The sequence below is a fragment of the Prionailurus viverrinus genome, chromosome C1, assembly GCF_022837055.1.
Source record: "Prionailurus viverrinus isolate Anna chromosome C1, UM_Priviv_1.0, whole genome shotgun sequence".
Lineage (NCBI taxonomy): Eukaryota > Metazoa > Chordata > Mammalia > Carnivora > Felidae > Prionailurus > Prionailurus viverrinus.
Genome location: NC_062568.1, coordinates 177,857,571 through 177,876,684, shown reverse-complemented (window position 1 = coordinate 177,876,684; position 19,114 = coordinate 177,857,571). Strand labels below are relative to the sequence as shown.

The 19,114-nt window shown below is 42.4% G+C and overlaps 1 protein-coding gene across 2 annotated transcripts in view; it reads right to left on the bottom strand.

Annotated features, from left to right (window-relative positions):
• PIK3R3 (phosphoinositide-3-kinase regulatory subunit 3) overlaps window positions 1–18,546 on the bottom strand; it is a 151,992-nt gene extending 133,446 nt beyond the window's left edge. The window contains exon 1 of one of the 2 annotated variants that reach the window (XM_047869669.1): window positions 18,450–18,546. Coding sequence is in view for 1 of the 2 variants with exons in the window: in XM_047869668.1 (XP_047725624.1) it covers window positions 4,357–4,462 (106 nt within the window). In the remaining variant the exon portion in view is untranslated. Of the gene's footprint in view, window positions 1–4,356; window positions 5,156–18,449 lie in introns of those variants that run through there. The other variant, XM_047869668.1, reaches the window with a different exon arrangement.
• Between the last annotated feature and the right edge of the window lie 568 nt (window positions 18,547–19,114).

The window sequence follows — 19,114 nt, the reverse complement described above, 5'->3', positions numbered from 1 at the left end:
TGTACAGTGGAGTTTTCCAGAGACTAAGACCTGTGGTATCTCAACAGATTGAATACAGGCAGAGACATGGGAACTTAGAGGTCTTCTATTAAGGCAAACATTAAAGTTATTTGCAAAAAATCGGGGCGCCTGGGTGGCTCAGTCAGTTAAGCATCTGACTTCAACTCAGGTCATGATCTCACAGTTTGTGAGTTCAAGCCCTGCGTCGAGCTCTGTGCTGACAGCTCAGAGCCTGGAGCCTACTTTGTATTCTGTGTCTCCTCCCCTCTCTGCCCCTCCCATGCTCATGCTCTGTCTCTCTCGGTCTCTCAATAATAAATAACATTTAAAAAAAATGTTTTTTAAGTTATTTGCAAAAAATGTAAAACAATGCCACTCTTATTTTTGTTTTTTTAATATAGTTATTTTTACATTAAAAGAAGTTATGTTAACATGTAACGCTTTTTTTAATGAATTAAATTTTTTTAAATTTCTCAGTTTTTGCTAATTTCTCAGTTTTGTTTTACTGTATTATGCTAATACAGTAAATATCAGTAAATAGCTCTTTGAGATCCTCAACAATTTGTAAGAGTATAAAAGGGGTACTGAGACCAAAAAAATATTGAGAACCACTTTCCTAGACCTTCCTATATATACTTTACCAATAAATGCTTTTAATTTTCTAATTACTACTGAAGAGATGTTGCTGCCGTACAGATAATTTCAGAAATTCTTCTTGATAAGAACAAAAAAAGTCTACAATCTTTAGCAAAAGAATTCATTTAAATAATAAAATCATTTGTTAGACCTTCCCCCAAAAAAACCAATAACAATGTCAAAACTACAGTGCTAGCTAATACACCACTATCTATAAGCTTTGGATATGAGTTTATGATCAGTTGTATGTCTGTAATCTTCCAATAATTCCTATACCAGAGACAGGGCTCTTTGAGAAGCCTACCCAGCAACTATTCTATCACGGAATAATCCTGATTCCCAAATCACAACAGGACTAATCAAGATGCTCATAAGCAATTCTCTGTACCACACTCTTAACATTTCCAAAATAAAAACTTTTGTTTCATCTAAACAGTTCAGTATTTCTATTGCTTCGGAGAAATACATAAAGATTGACATCAAACTCCCATTTGGAGTTTGTCTTACTTACATTGTCAGTAAATTGTAGTAGATATAGCAATCCATGCAGTTATTAGAAACCTTTAGGATGTATGGTAATGGTAGTTTTTGAAAATAGGCTAAAGAAACACCTTTGGAAAATAGTTTTTCAGGCAACTGAAAGCAATAATAGGTAACTTATTATAAACTGCATTTATGGTTTAGTCTAAAATGGAGATGAAAACCATATTTTTAAAACTGTAATATTTGTTACAGTTAAGGGCCCTAAGTCAACAGCTGTCAAAATCAAGTCCTTTAACTCTAGGCTACTGCAATAGCCAAGGAATGCGATGACCAAGGACCTTAAGTAGAAAAGCACTTACAGGCTAGAAAGAAATGGTGCTCCTTAGGTATTTATTAATTCAACACATATTTATTAAATTGTCTATGCTTGCAAGACCCTGAGCAAGCTAAGAAGCTCATAATTTGATGGGAAGACAATTCCACTGGGGCAAGTATACATAAATGCAGAAGCTAGCTACTCCACAGACAGAATGAAAAGTTCTGAGAGGTGCTAGAAAAGAAAGGAAAAGGAAAGGATGTTTTCTAACAGAAGGGATCAGGAAACATACATCCTGGCAAAGAAGGCATATAATGTAGACCCTAAACATATAGAAGATTTCAACAAGTAACCAATGGGAGTGAAAAGCAACACAAGAGGAAAAAGCATACATTCAAGAAACAGCAAGTATAAAATAGCTTCCACAGAACTTGTGATGGACTCCATGAAGAGACCAGACTGGAAAATTAGGTTGGAAGCAAAAAAGACGGATTTATATGACAAGATAAGCAACCTGGGACTGTTTTTAATAGGCAAAGGAAAGCCACTGAAGCATTTTCAAAGTCACTGGAAGATTTACCACTGGGACGCAAATCATCGGATGGTACTTTAATGATACTGTGGATTGAACAAAGTAGAAACAAGAACAGTTAGTACACTATCAGTCCAGTTCAGGGAATAATAAGAGCTTGATCTGGGATAGACAGACGGTAGGAAAATGAAGATACAAGACATGCTGCAACCTACTCACTAATAATTTACTTAGTTTTAAATGTTTCAAAACCTTAATTTACCACACAAAATAAGGCCGGCGTCCACATTATTTCCATTAAAAACCATTCACATCACAGAAAATATTCCAGCATATTCAAGTGTGCATCCTTTATAAAAAGCTGTTAGGCATAACCAACCATAATCTACATTAAGGTTACAACATGGGTAATAAAGAAGAGCACATGCATATTTCCAATATTCTGAATAGAATCTCTGTATGCAAAATTTTATCCAAGGATGATCATTTTAAAACTCAAAAGTTTATTTCTATGTAATGCACAAAGTTTGGATCAGAATTTTATATACAACCTTGTAAGACCCACATCACTACATAATTACAATAGTCAACTTTTTTCAAAATCATTTTTGGACAACGCGGCAGATATTTTTCTGAGGCCCATATTTTTCAAACATTAGTGCCTTCTTCATTTTCTCCCCTCCTCCCCACTCACCTCTCCGCCCAACAAATTCCCTTTGTATGTCTGCAAGGCAAGATACTAGGATACAGTATGATTCTGAGGCAGTGTGAATATATAATTCTTATAACAGAAATCTAGAATTATTAACTTTACTTTTTACAAGAAGAACCAATGATGTACTAAATTTCCATTTACATGAATGACAAATGCATCTAATAGAAAGGATGCTTTACCCTTAAGGGGAAACAAAGGGGAAAATACACACAATAGATGGGTGGCAAATCTTACAAACTTTGCAAAACACTGAAAAGCTGCATCTGGATTGCAGTCACAATTACAAAAGCAAATAAAGAAGGCTCCAAAATGAAGGGAAAAGAGAAAAATTCTAAGGAATCATTAAGAGTAAAAAAGGTTGATTTAATATTAGTTTTTATATAGCATCATTCAACACTCTAATTGGAAAAAAAACAAAGGATAATTTACTGCTCACAAGAACACAAGAAATAATTTCTATATACATTCTACAACAGTTATACCTCATTACACTTGCATGGGCTCCAAATCCTTTCAAAGGTTCCAGAAATATACAGTCTTATAATGACTGAGGTTCCCCAATGACACATGATTTATATTGTAAGCTTAGCTATGACACATTTTTAAAAGACATAATCAAGTCATCCTAAACAAAAATAAGGACTCACAAAGGCCCTGTACTTATTCAAAATCATTATGTAAAGCACTATCTATAACTGCAAAAAAGGGTTTGAAAATCTGACAATTAATAATGATAAAACGAGGTTAGACTTTAAAGGAAAAAAATGACCCAACTTTTCCATTTTCTCTTCCTTTTCCTTTCCTACCAGATACACAAAATGTCTGTAAGGGTCTCAGACAAAGCTCTGAACTAAAAATACAGTATATGTATAGTTTACATTATGTGTATTTGAACCTATAACATAGATGTACACATCACATATATTCACACACAAAAAAGAAGGTTCCTCCTTTTTTGCTCTAAGAATTGAAGTTACATTAAACCCTAGCCCATAAATTAAATTACCATAAATTAAAGAGTAATAAAATACTGCACGCAGATCTCTCTAAGCGACTATATTCCGAGAAGAAAAACCTCAGGCTAAGACCATGACTGAATAAAAACGCCCAATCCCTGAAAATCACTAACCAGCATTTGGTTTCTGTAAGAGAAAAAAAAAGGGGGGGGGGGTGTCTTAAAATGAATTATCACATAGGCAACCCAGTTTCAGAAGTTAACGAAGGTAGAACACAACGAATCAAATAAGACGAACGTATGAAACGACAAGCTTTAAAGAATTTCCCTAAAGGGAAAGGCTGACTTCAAGGCTCGGATATAAAGCATCCTATGCAGGTAGAAGATCTTTGGGGGGGGGGGGGGGGGGGGGAGGACCGGGGGGTGCACAACAAAAACCTGAACGACACGCATAGGCAAAAAGAAGTAAAAGAAATGAGTCTCTCCTCCCACCCCCACTCCAGCCCCCACCCCCACCCTCGCAGGACAATAGGATCGGGGTCTTAACTGCAAACTTTAAACGGGTATACCAGAAGCAGTTTTACTGCAGCTCTAACTGCAAATCTGCCCCTCATCCCAAACCTAGAGCTCCCAGGAACACTTCTGCCCTGAAAACATCACTAAGGTCTTGTTATATACCAATCAGACCCATCACAAGATTCTTTTTCTCTCCCAAGTACCTGGAGGATCCATTTCAATATAAAATATCAGTTCTGTCGAATAGGGCATCATCACCTCCCTCCAGTCTGCGTCATCGCGGTCCATACTCCACACCGTATTGTACATCGCGCTGTCAGGGGCAGGTCGTCAGGAAATATATAGAAAGCATATATATTTTTTTTATCTGATATTTAAAAATCTAAAAATATAGATCTATAAAAGTCCCACACGGAAATGCACTTCGGGGTTTCCAACGGCCGGTACAAGTCCAGCCAACTACCAGGACGAGGACGGGGTCCTCCCCCACTTTCCTCTTACAGCACCCAGCAAGATGCCCCCCGAACTTTCAATCTACGGGCTTTTTCTCCTCAGAGAGGTAAAGAGAGGCTTGGGGGGGCAGGAGGGCTGAGGTGTTAGAAAGCTGCTTCCCAAAAATTCTTTCCACACGGTCGCTCTCCGAAGAGAAAAGCTCCCACTGCCTCCAAATCTTTCCTCGGCAGCCACTTTTGTGTCCTTCGAGGGAGGGAGAACGAAAAGGGGGGAAAAAGAACGCGCTGGGAGAAAGGTGAGGAAGTGACAAAGGAAGGCATAAAAAGGGAGTAGGTATTGCGTTCAAGTTTCGGGGTCCCACTGGTCTGCAGAGAGCGATCCCCTCAGGGGCCAGGACTCGGGCTCCGTTCCAGTCAGGCTCGGAACCGAAGCTGCCGCAGCCTCGGGATGGGGGCCCGTCGGAAAGTCCAGCTAGTTCTGCCCGGCTGGCCGCTCCCGCTGGGCTGCAAGCAAGCCCGCCTGTGCCGGCTCCCCTCACGCTCTGCCCTGACTCCAGCCACTAGAGTTTCATTTTAACGGCGCGGAGGGGGACACCCTCCCCCGCCTCACGCTCCCCCGCTGAGGCGCCACCCAACCGCACCCGGCAGGGGGGACAAGCAACATAACTACTGTTCCTCCCCTCTTTTCCGACTCGAAGTACTGGGGATTCCATCAGGTGCCTGAGAAATTGTACAGAAAACCGTCCTTCATCTCGACTTTAAACTCTCCCCAACGATCTCTGGGCTTTGGCTTCTTAATCATCGATCCTCTCTTCCCCCCAGCCTCAATCAAAATGGTACAGTCCGGGCGCTGGCCGCACGCCAGGAGTCAGTGCCGGGAGCACGCGAGCCAGGCCGGGGGAAAGCTGCGAGAGAAAAGGAGGGGGTAGAAAGAAAGGATAAGGTGCGTGGTGATTGGCTGAGCCGGGTTGCCGGAGCCCGGAGCCTGCGTCTTTTGTCTGCCTTGCTCCAGCGAAGGAGCGGGAGACGGCTGCGCGCCCCAAGTAGGCCAATCAGGATCCAGCCGGCGCTGGCCGGTAAGGCGGCGATTGGTCGAAGCCCAGTTACTAAGCGGGACAAAGGCAGAAGGGGGAAAGAAAAGATGAGGAGGAAAAAAAAAAAAAAAAGACAGAAAGAAAGAAAGAAAGAAAGAAAGCGCAAACGGCGGTTACTGACAGGCTGGGCGAGTGCTCAGGGGCTCTGGCTGCCCGGAGACAGGCGGGGCTCCCGCTGAGGCTGGGACGGGCCGGACGAGTTGGGGAGGTGGGGGGGAGGGAGACGGGCTGGCACAAGACACCTCTGCCCGGAGATTGGCCGCGGAGGAGGGGAGCGGACGGAGAGGGGCGCCTGCTGTCACCTGGAGGGACTTGGGCTCCTCCGGTCCTTAGGAGGTCCCCGGGCAGAATCCCTCCCCACAGACCTCTTCACTGTGCTGGGCAGCCCCCACTCCTCGCGATAAGTTGCCATATAAAGAAAGGTCCCCCAAACCCACTTGCTGGACTGTTACCACTCTGTGAGATGAGATGCCCATGCCCCCCTGTAGCTTTCCCAGGCAGCTACCGGAACCCAATCCCGGCTTCTCCCCTTGAGCAGTTAGGCTTTTCTTAAGGAGGTATTTCGCAGTTCCTCTGCGCTTCCCACGCAAGGACTTTTGAACTCAGAGGAAACTCCCCACACCTGAAATAAATAGTGAGGAGCCACAGCAGGCCCCTCAGCTCGAGTGCTCACGGCAGAAAACATGCCTTGAAATTACAGTGCGTCTGTGATTTAAGACAAATCACAGGTGTTAGAATCCCCAGCCAAAAAGGCTTTATTCTGTTTCCCTGACAGACCCCCTTCCACATACACCGAGTCCCTTCCCCAAACTTAAAACTATGATAGACTATGAAAAACTGTGACTATTTCCATGCATTTCAGAGACAGCTAAATAACTTGCTGGGGAACACTGAATAGCCAAAAGCAGATTTGTGTCTCCTAAAGGTTATGCTTGGAATTGCCATCCTGCATACCGTACAATACAGTCTGGGGAGGCCAAAAACTGTTCCATTTCCTCTTTACACAGGAGTAACAAAGCCCATTGTGTTTGGGTTGACAACCCGCTTTAAGCCCTAGCAAAACCTCCTACCCTGAATGGCTCTGCTATATTGATTCATTCCTGTCGAAAAGTTGCCACGTTTCACCCTCTACCTCCTAAAGTGATTCTGCCTTCCCTAACGGTGCTCTAAGTTGAGACAGTTCCCGGAAGCAGTCAAAATATGTATAGGCTCTGTATAGAGTCTTGGATTAAAAAAGGGCTAGTAAGACTAAATGGACAAGGTTGAACTAACAAAAGACATCAACATTCTTACATGCTTTCTTTTTCACGTTTCTGAAATCCCAAACATGATTCAGAAGCCAGATCAACTTTGGGGCAGGGCATGTTGTTAATTTGAATGTCCTGAACCATTTTTCTAGGTAGAAGATACTGGAAGATCAACTCTAATTTGTGGCTGGCTTCCCAGCAGTCTCTTTACTTCACCATATCTGGGAGCCAGAAGTACTCACATGTGATAACTCAAAAGGCAGAACAATCAGTCAAGGGCAAGTTGGTTTATTTTTGTTCACGGGTGTCCCTGTGCATTCCCAAACAAAATGAAGGTGAAGAGAGGAAGTGTGGAAAAGATAATGGCTTTCAGATGTCCACAGCAGTTTTTGCTTGGACCATTTTTCATCATTTAGTGGTGGGGTTTCAATTTTTAATATGCAGAGCAATCACCCAACCTTTCCCACAGCTAAGACTTTGAGAGATGTAGTAAAGCAGCACAGTGTATAATCTGGTCCTCAACACTGGCACACAGAGTAAGGCTTGATTCAACCTTGCCACCTAAAATTATATGCTCCAACTATCCAACAAATAAAGCTTTGAATAGGAGACCTCCAAAAAATAACAGTGATGCAAGAAGCAACGATGAATCAAGGGGAAACACATTTCCTTTGGATGGGCTTGAATCAGTGCCCTGTCATGGTGGGAAGTGCCTGTCATATGATGCTGGCCTTACTTTCCTTCAGTTGAGAAATAAAAGTGAGGTTCTGACTGCATGTCATCAAACCGCCTCAGGCTCTTTGGCAAAGGTAGAGAATGTTAGCTCTGGTGTCCTGGACCGTTTCCATCCTGGAGAATTATATTTGGCCTGGGCGTGGATTAAATTCAGCTCTAAGAGCTCAAACTCCTGGGTCACAACCTGCTACTTTGGGATTTTTTTTCCCCTTTGCCTCCCTCCTTTCTTTTTTTAATTTAAAGTAGTCTTAGATAAATCACAAAATCTGTATGCCTTTATTTATATATAGGAGATTTATATGAAGTAGGAGATTGCCTTCAGATTTATACAAGCTTCTTAGCTTATTCTGAAACACTAAGAATGAAAACAAAAATGCCACTTAACTACTTAGAATTAATAGTACCTTTCTGTAACTCCAAATAGATAGGGTGTCCTTCACTTTTCACCCTGGTATGGTCTTGCTATCAAACTGTTCAAATATGCTCCATTTCCCCCCTCTTTATTTCAGAGATGGATGAAATATTTCTCTTGTGCACTGAATATAGGGTATGATCTCAGAGCTCTCTGTGCCAGCAGAATCAGCCTGGAACTCAGCCAAAAGTTCTTCGTGATTAAAGGTGCCATCTGAGCACACAATATTTTTTTAAAAGCCTTGCAAAATGGAAACACACTTTTATTATTTTTTTAACGTCACTAGCTTTAACACCAGGACTGACTTGAGCCTTTAGGGAAGGATCACAGGCCTCAATCCCTCTCTTCTTTCCCCCTGCCCTCTCATCATGTTTCTTGGTCAAATGTCTTATGATAAGGCCAAGTCCATACAGCTAAATAAACTCAATAAATGGAGTTCCAAGACAACTCCACAAATCATCAGTTGCAGATTCAAGGACCTCCTGAACCACATGCCTTGTAAGTTGGGATACAGCAAGATTTGATGGTAAAGTTTGCCTTTATTTATTTATTTTTTTTAGCTTATTTTTTGTAATCTCTACACCCTATGTGGGGCTCAAACTCACAACCCTGAGATCAAGAGTTGCGTGCTGTTCCAAGAGAGAGCCAGCCAGGTGCCCAGGAAAGTTTGGCTTTATAATGCAAACAATGCTAGTGTATCTTCTAGAAAGACCTCTCACTTGAGAATTGATAGTCATCTCTTGAGATGGTAGTGTCTACAATCATGATTTTCCATTTTTTTCAGAATGGTATTCCTTTACTTGCTTTTGCAATTTTTTACCTCTCTTGTACATCCCAAACTATGTGATGGGGATTAAGGAGTGCGCTTGTGGTGATGTAGGTAAGTGTTGAATCACTATATTGTACACCTGAAACTAATATTACACTGTATGTTCACTAACTGCAATTTAAATAAAACTTTTTTTAAAAAGGAAAGAAAAAAGAAAATCTCTGATACTGTTAATTACATCATCCCAAGGCACTGAAAAATTGTAACATTGGATGAATAAATGGTCTTCATGGAAGTGGCATTCCTCCAGATCCTGCTAAACTCCTGGGCTTAGGGGGCACTGTTAGAGGGCTTCCTCAGACCCCTCAGCACATGATAACGATCTTCTCTGCCTCCCTCACCCTACTTTGGGTCCTCCCACAGGTTTAGGGGTCACAAAAAATCAGATCTCTCTCTCTAGCCTAACATGCTCCCCTCTTTTTGTCATCTGCCCTTCCAGCAACACAGGGGTCACCTGGATGATCCGCATGCTGCTGCCCTAAACTTCCCCTCCATCAAGGCAACAGCTTTCAGCTCAGCTCTCACCAGGAGAGAGAGAGCAAATGAGATCCAAATGACAGGAACAATAGTCTAGGCTGTTTGACAAGGGCAGGGCACAAACAGGGCAGGCAGCTGGTGAGTTCTGTTACCTCATTTAATCTCCATAACCCTGAGGAAGAGGGTTGTATTTTTATTCTCATTTTACAGATGAGGAAATTGAGACCCAGAGCAGTGAGGGGACTTGTTCAAAGCCACTCAGGTACTTAGTAGCAGAGCCAGTATTAGAGCCCCAGGTCCCAACAGCCAGGTAAGTACCTTTTCCACTGTACCACAGCTTGCCTCTCCTTTTCATTCACTTGGCAAGTGTTAATGGATGCTTCTAAACACTGGGGATACAAAAATGAATAAGACAGAGTGTCTAACATTGAGTCCAGAGCTCACAGAGGAGGGGCCAACAAAGGAATAATTATAGGCATGTAAGGCTATAATAGAGAAATTGACAAAGTGCTATGTGAGCCTCCAAAACAGTGATGATCTCTCCCCACATGCAGGTAATAACATCAAGGAGGTGACATTTGAGCTGTCCCAAACTTATATACACCTGCTTTAAACATTTGGTCTGTTTGTTTCTGTTTTCCAAATCTGTAGCATTAGCTCCAAGCCTGAAAACGTTTCAGTGAAAGCTGACCCAAATATCAGGTCACCAAAGAGTCCCTCATCATCTTTGATCAGATTGCAACAACCTCCTCATAATCTCCCTGTCTTGTCCTCCTCCAGTCCATACTCTGCGCAGAATGATGGCTCTAAAAAATCTGAACATACTACTTCCTTGCACAAACCCTGCCGTGATTCCTTTTGCCTATAGGCTAAATTTTGAATCTCTCAGACTGGCATTCAAGGCTTTGATGATCTAGCCCCTGTCTAGCTCTTCCATCTCTTCTCACACAGTTCTATCCTGTCACTCCTAAGACTAATCATACTGAAGTACTGAAGTCCTCAGAACAGGAGAAATTTCTCCTCACAAAACACACTCCACTGTCAAGTGGCAAACTCCCACTTCCATGCATCTGATCGTGCAGACTCTGCTTATGCAGCCCCCTGTACCAGCCTCTGCACAGCCCTTGGCACATCATGTTCAAAATGTCTTTTTCTAGATCTATCTCTCCCCCACCATGAGGGAGATCTTCATGGGTGGAGAACGTGTTCTTGAATCATTAGTGCCAAATATCAGGCCTGGCACACAGTGGGTAGCCAGTGAATGTTCTTTGAGCAAATAAACAAAAATTGTAGAAACTAAACTCTCTAAGAAGTTTCTGGGGCAGTCTAAGTTCAGGTTACCCTGATAATCAGAAAGGATTAGGTCTTCAGCTGATTCCCGTTTATTTAAGAGGACAAAAAGAAAATTTAAAAATTGTACAGTTTTTGGTTACAGAAATCCAGGAGGCAGATAGTGACCCTTCTCTCCTGCTGGCTGCCTCTAGGGTCTTCACCACAGACACTCAGTTCTGCTGCTCTTTTATTTTATCAGCTGTGAATTGTTTGCAAAATTCCAAGCAGCTTGTAAGAAATTCAGGAAAACTCAGCAGCGAGAAGAGAAGCTGGTTTCACTTTCCAACCCAGCTCATTTCTGAAATGTAACACCATATAGGGTTTTTAAAGTATGCTCACTTCCTGTGGCCATGATTTCAATAGTTTGGAACAATTTGCAGTTCGTGCCTCCCTTCTGGAATGTACAATAATTACCCTATAATTCCACAGGTCTCAAATCTAAACTGTCTTATATGTTTCATTGTTAGAGGGCAAAATCAGTCCAGTTCCTGTTTTGGACATTTTGGTTTAAAAAAATTTTTTTAAATCAACAACTAATAGCATTTTTCTTTGCTTCTATGAACAATAAAGTCACAAGCATCCTCTAGAAGTATTTTATAAAATCGATGTGTTAAAACAAGGCCTCCTGCATCCTCCTCTGACACATTTACGGGAGCATCATCCTTGAAATCTGAGAAAATGATGCAGCCTCTGGGGCTTAAGGATCACCACTGAGTAAGAAAAGTACAAGTATAGAATGTGAAAGACCTCATCATTTATATCTTCAGCTCTGGGAATTTGAAAAATGATACACCCACAGTGAAATTCTTTTCATTCAAGGATAGGGACTACCTTGTGCTCTGCTCATCTTATGCTTCTTGCAAAGGAGGCACTCAGTGAGGATCACTGTTATTGCCCAAAATCATTCAGGATCGTGTTTCTCCCCTCTTGATGCCAATTTGTGAAATTCTAAATTATGTAATGTTGGGGCTAAGTAAAGGTACCTAAGGTGCTGGGGGTATGTATTCAAAATCAACATATTTTCTTATTGTAAACAAAAAAAAATGTAATTGGTCATCACATACACCAAGTGTGTAATATGGTAGTTACAGTTAAAGTAGATTTATCAAATGTTAAAGATAGAAGGGAAGAACTCTCCAAAATGACAAGCCCTTTCAGTTCAGTTCAACCAGACCCTTCATGGGCTAGACCTTGTGCTGAGTGCTCAGTAAGACACTATTCCTGTCCTTGATGAGCCCACCACTGAGTAAGAGGCTCAAGTGAAAAAGCAGTAACAGTTTCATTGACCCCTATGCTTTCAAACTGGCTAACGCCCTGAGGCTGTAAGATCAGGGCAAGATAGCATCCTTTATTTACCCTCTCCATCAGGTTTCCTCTCCAACAAGTTCACTCTGTTTCCTAGCCTCTTCCTGACCTCCTGGACTTCTGAGTCTTAACTTCACACTCCTCACTGATTCTGTACTTATAGCATGGACTGCTGGCTTGTGTTCCCTAACCACAACTCAAATCTGTTCCTTGTCTTCTTTTTCAGGACAATGGAGAAATCTGGCCCATTATCCTACCCTAACACAGGGCCTGTGGTTGGTGTTTCTCCTGAGTTCCCCCAGAAATCTGCAAACAAGAACCAGACAATACTATACCCATGAACCGCTCTCTCTTTGAAATCTCAACTCTAGTGATGCCACTCTCTGACCTTCCTCCACCTCTTTTTTTTTTCAAGCACAGACATGAGGGAAAATAATTACCATCTAATACCACTGTAGTGAGTTGAACAGTGGCCCCCAGAAATGATATATACAAATCCTAACCCTTCAGAAGCTCTGAATGTGACCTTATTTAGGAAAAGTGTCTTTGCAGATATAAATTAAAGATTTTGAGACAAGGAGCTCCTGGGTGGCTCACTTGGTTGAGCATCAGACTCTTGATTTCGGCTCAGGTGATGATCACACGGTTCATGGGATTGAGCCATGTGTCAGGCTCATGCTGAGTGTGGAGCCAGCTTGAGATTCTCTCTCTAACCCTCTGCCCCTCCCCAATTGGCTCACACACTCTTTACAATAAAATTAAAAATAAAAAAAGATTTTGAGGGGCACCTGGGTGGCTCAGTCAATTAAGCTTCCAACTTTTGGTTTCAGCTCAGGTCATGATCTCATGATTCATGAGTTCCAGCCTCGCATTGGGCTCTGTGCTGACATTACAGAGGCTGCTTGGGATTTTCTGCCTCCCTCTCTCCCTGAATCCCGCGCCCCCGCCCCCCCCCCCCCCCCCCGCACACACTCTCTCTCTGAGAAAAATAATAAATGAACTTTAAAAAATAAAAAATAAATTAAAAAAGATTTTGAGATGAGAGCATCCTGGATTTAGGTGGGCCCTAGATCCAAAGGCAGGTGTCCTTATAATGAAAGGCAGAGGAGGCGCCTGGGTGGCTCAGTCAGTTGAACATCCAACTCTTGATTTCGGCTTGGGTCATGATCTCTCAGTTGGTGGGATCAAGCCCCATGTCGGGCTCTGAGATGCCAGTGGGGAGGCTGCTTGGGATTCTCCCTCTCCCTCTCTGCCCCACCCCTGCGTGAGCATACACGCACATGCTCTCTCTCTCTCAAAATAAATAAATAAACTTAAAAACAAACAAACAAACAAAAAAAGAAAGGCAGAGGAAGATTTGAGACCCAGACACAGAGGGGAAGGCAAGATGAAGACAAAGGCAGAGATTGGAGGGATACATCTACAAGCCAATAAACACCAACAATTGCCTACAATCAGACTTTCAGACTTCTAACTTCCAAAACTGTGAGAGGATATCTGTTGCTTTAAGCCACCTGGTTTGTGGTAACTCATTATGGCTGCCCTAAGAAACTAATACACCCACCATAATTTAATTTTTTAAAACATTTTAATATCAAGATGTAGGGAGAATATAATTTCAAAATAAAAGAGCATCTTTCCCAGATAACTCTAAGTCACCTTAAACTAAACATGGTGCTCAAACTGATGAAATTTTGTCATAGACTAGGTCCAGTACTAGAAACCACAGTCCCAACCCCAAGGTAGATATTTGTAACCATTTTCTCCCAGTTCCTTTAACTGTGCCACCCTTCTGTCCTTCCAAAGAAGTCATCCTGCCAAAGCCAAATCCTAGACCAAAACAAGAGTCCTCCGTCTGCTCTTATACGCAGGCAGCTAGGCTTTGGTAAAGAAAAACCAAATTTACCGACTTTACTCTGGGCTGATCTCTGGTGATAACTGGGATTCCTTTTGCTTATCCTGGATCTGCTTCCTCTGACATTCCAACCCTTCACTCCTCATCTCAAATGACCGCCCTCCATCCTCAGATCAGTAAATTTGAGCTGGCCTTTTACTCCACAGAGACCAACAGGCATAATGCCTTCCACCCCTTAAATCCCCTCCAGAGCCTATAAACTGGACCCATCCTTGCTTCCCCCTCTCTGAGGAGGCCTGTCTTTCCTCCAGTAGAAAGTTGATCACCCATTCTGGCCTCTGGATGCCACCCTCTTTAGCCTCCTAAAGTAACATTCTTGTCCATCTCCTATCTATCCAAATGCCTACTTTTGGATGTCCCCAAAATACCTCCAAAATCATCATATCTTAACTCCTTTTCTAGTTAGATGACAGGACCAGAAATACGGGCCAACAGAGAGAACAGCACGTGTAAAGGCCCAGAAGAGAGCATATGTCTCTTAAACGCACTGAAAATTGTGCAGGCTGGTCTAAGATTGAAGAAGATGGTGAGCGATGAAGCTACAAGGTAAGCATAAAGAGTCTTGTAAACCAAGATAAGGCATGTGTGCTCAAAGCAAGGGAGAAAGGGGGTAAGGCATTGGACATTAAAGAGTTAAGCAGAGAAGTGGCACAGTCAGATTTGCACCTGAGAATCATCATAGATTGCATAGTAAAAGGGGAAGACTCTGGGGGCATCTGGGTGGCTCAGTAGGTTAAGTGCCAACTCTTGATTTCAGCTCAGGTCAAGATCTCATGGTCATATGGGAGATCTTGTTGGGTTCTAAGCTGGGCGCTGGGCATGGAGCCTGCTTAAGGTTTGCGCGTGCTCTCCTTCACTCTCGGAAGGAAGAAAGAAAGAAAGGAAAAGAAAAGAAAAGAAAAGAAAAGAAAAGAAAAGAAAAGAAAAGAGAAGAAAAGAAGATAAAGGGGCAGTCTCTAAAAACATTTGAAGACAAAATACTATTGAAACAATGTAGGCAAAAAGGTGGAGAGCCCTGTGTATATCTGAGAGACATTTAGAGGATAGAAAAGGCCACACTTGATGATTAGGTAACCAGTATATCCCTATTCTAAAAAATAGATCACTGCAGGGGTGCCTGGGTGGCTCAGTCAGTTGAGTGTCTGACTTCGGCTCAGGTAATGATCTTACAGCTCGTGAGTTGGACCTCGCATTGGGCTCTGTGCTGACAGCTTGGAGACTGGAGCCTGATTCAGACTCTGTGTCTCTCTCTCTGCCCCTAACCCACTCTTATTCTGTCTCTGTATGTCTCAAAAATAAATAAACATTAAAAAAAATTTTTTTTAATAGATCACTGCAAAATGAGATTACAACCTTTCTGGTTGAGAATCTTTCCCTTTATTGGTAGTATTCTCCTCTGCTTCTGCAGATGATTCACTCACTACCAGGACTCCATTGGGTGGATCAACCAGCCCCAAGAGCACTGTTTATGGGTTAAGACCTAAGGGTGTGAGTGGATTAATGACCCAGGGTGGTTGGTCAATTGCCTCATTTTAATGGACACCTTTTAATACCTCTGCCCAGTTCACCATGATATTCTACTTCCCAATTTGTACATGACCTGCTTGCCCCTGTCCATAGTTGATGGGACACAGGCTGAATCAAAGTTTCTTTCATAAGTATTTAGGGGCATCTGGGTGGCTCAGTCGGTTAAGCATCCAACTTCAGCTCAGGTCATGATCTCACGGTTCATGAGTTTGAGCCCCTCATTGGCCTCTGTGCTGACGGTTCAGAGCCTAGAGCCTGCTTTGGGTTCTGTGTCTCCCTCTCTCTCTGCCCCTCCCCTGCTTGTGTTCTCTCTCTCTCAAAAATAAACATTAAAAAAAATTTTTTTTTAAGTATTTAGAAATAGTACCTCAAACAGGGACTGGTCTCTCCAGGGGTCTAGACCTATAGCATAGAATCTCTGGAGCTGACTGTGGCCACTCTACTATGAGAGCTGAGTTCAAAGGAAATCAGTGTTCAGAAAGTGAAGAAAAATGAAGGAAATGCTCTGAAAGGGGTAGGGATGAGGAATGGGAAGGACGCAAGCAATGGTCAATCTCTTGGGTCTGTGGCTCCCTAATACCCAGCTTTGTCCCTGTCCCTGTTACAGGCTTACCTGTAACCTTTGCAGGGCCCAGAGCAAGAATGTAAATGGAGGCTCATGTAAAATATGTCAAAATACTTGAAAGTTATAAATCAAGTTAACAAACAATTAAATAAAATATATTAAATCATCTTATCTTGACAAATATACTTTCATACAAAGGTTCTGGAAGACCTTTTTTTGGAAGACCAGTTCAAATTCAGGATTCATGGGTCCTTAGAGTTCTGACAGATACAACATGGTAGTTGGGAGAGAGCCGACTCCCATCTCTTCCCACCCCTGGTTTCACCCTGCACTGTGAAGAGGGCCCTTGTGCATATGTCCAAGCCTCTCCCATCGATCCACAAACAGCTATCCCTTTACCACCCCTGTGGTCTAAAGGTATTGACACTGACATTCCTGTCTATCCTTAGGAGAACAGATCCATGGAAAAGGCCCAATGCAGATCTTGAAACAAATTTCTTGCGGTCATTTGGGCACAATTCCAAGAGTATGATTAAGAAGAGGGAAGTAAGGGCTCTGGATGAATAAATTTCCTTGACTCCACTGATTTCTCATTGTCTGAGGCTAGGTGGGCTTAGAGCCCTTTAGATCCTGTCCTGGGCCTCCTCTTTCCCAGGTCTATTAGGGGTTCCTTGTATGAATTCTTTGTTTAAACAGGGTCTGACTAGATACTACTACTTGCAACCCAAGAATCCTAACTAAGGCCATTACCTTTATCCTCTGAACCACTGTCCAGTTTTCTCACTCCTTCCCGAAGGGGCCTGTAGTAGTGCCTGAGAGGGCTTTCTCATGAACCCTAATGCTTACCAAGTGGGCCAGAAACAAGGAAGCATCTCTTTTCATAGGTTCTCCCACCAGTGGTAAGTTATTTTGATCAATCTCTGTGACTTCCTCTCCCTCTTTCAGGTCATACATTATACTTCCAGTTAGCCACTTTGAGTTTAATGGGCAGCCCCAAATCCTAAAACATCATTGTATTTCATTCTTGTCTCTTCTGGCACCACACTCAACATCATATTAGAGTTTATGGGCCTCGCCTCCCATCTGATTTGGGAGTCCTCCAAAATGGGAAGGGTGTTCAAATGCTAGGCAGCCAAAAATGTCAAATTTCTGTATAACCCCATTAATCAGGACTTGAAGCCATCTCCTTTGGAGGATGCTCTTGTCCTCTCCCTTGGGAAACTTTGAGCATTGTCTTTGGGGACAACCCTCATACACATATACTTGGCTTGGATCCTACCCATCACTTCTCTCTCCAAACTCTACATTCATAGTTAGGGTAGTAATGATTTGCTCTGGACTATACAGTCAAATGCTACCATAATAAGCATGGTACCCAAGGCTTCCTGATAGACCTCTTTCAGATCCTGACTCTCAGTGGCCTAAGTATAGCTAGTGAAGAGAAAGCACCAGCCTGCTCACAGGCCTATAATAGCCAGTTGCCAGAAGCAACTAGCCTAGCACTGGGAAACAAATGAGCAAGTGAGGTGTATGTAGTCTAATACCTGACTCACGTGCTCTGTCTCAGAACTTACCTGTGATTTCCCACTTTTGATCCAGGAACTCTTTTTTTTTTAAGTTTATTTCTTTATTTTGATAGAGAGAATGTGAGCAAGGGAGGGGCAGAGAGAGAGAATCCCAAGCAGGCTCGGCACTATCAGCTCAGAGCCCAATGCAGGGCTCTAACTCACAAACTGTGAGATCATGACCTGAGCCAAAACGCTTAACCAAATGGCCCACCCAGGCACCTGCCCCAGGAATTCTTTTTTTAATAGTGTTGTACCTCACTATTAGACAAAGTAACTTGACATCCCTGGAAGCAAAGTTAACAAAACTATAAACTCTCTCTCATCTTCATTTTTCTGACATAGTACCTACTCTGATGCCCTTAAAATTGATATCAATGCAGGTGATCAATTGCTAGGACAAGCCTGAACTGAGTAGCTCACCAAGGTTACCAAGGCCATGGACTCCAGCAAGGGGTCAAGGGAGTGAGAGAATTGATTTCCTTCTGGATTTTAAGCTGACTTCTGAATTGGTGCTCTGGGTCTGTCTTGATAATGCCGAGTTAGAAAACAAAAGATGTGTGTAGCCCTGGAAGAGTTTTTCATAAACATAAACATTGTGAATATTACTAGTTTTCCATATTTGATAGGATGGGACTAGTTATTAATAATGGATATCTTCTCATGGCCTGTGTTTATCCCCATGTGATATTACATGCCATCCTCTTTTATTGAGATAAAAAAAAAATGACTCAAGTTGTAAAATCTCCCACATGGTCTAGTATCACCATTGTAATAGCATGACTTTTTTAGGTATAAGTGACAGAAAACTAACTTAAACCAAATAAAAGCATAGTCTTACTTGACAAACAGCTAAGTAAAGGTGCTCAAACAACATTATCAGGAACCAGATTCATTCTCATTTCTCATTCCCTCTGATGTTTCCCCAGGTGGTGCCAAGGATAGTCTCCAGCAGCTGCAGGCTACATTCCATCTGCTTAACAACCCCATCCAGCAGAGTGCAAGTTTCTCCACAGAATTGTGGAAAAATTCTGGGGGTTAAGTCTCATTGGCCTAGCGTGGGTCACATGCTCACGCCTGAACCAATCACGAGTCCAGTAAGATGGAATGTTCTAATTGGATGGGCCTAGGTCATGTGGCACCCTTAGAAGCAGAGTATGAGATCAGCTGCACCCAAGCTACATAGATTGAGAACTGGGGAGGAGGGGCAGTTTCTCAGAGAAAATATGGGCAGACCAAAAACACTTTACTGTTGAAGAGCCACTGTTTATGCTTTCTCAAGGTTTTGGAGAATTTACATATGTGTGTATATGCATAATGAATATATAAATATTACATATAAATGAGTAAATAAAACACTTCAGATAAATTCACATGACCAATCATGTTCTCCAGTAACCTCTGAGCAGTAACAGGAGTTACTGAAATGACCATCCCTTCATTTTGGTAGACCTACACAAAATAGATAAAATCCACCCTGTTTATGTCCTCCACAGTCATAGGGAT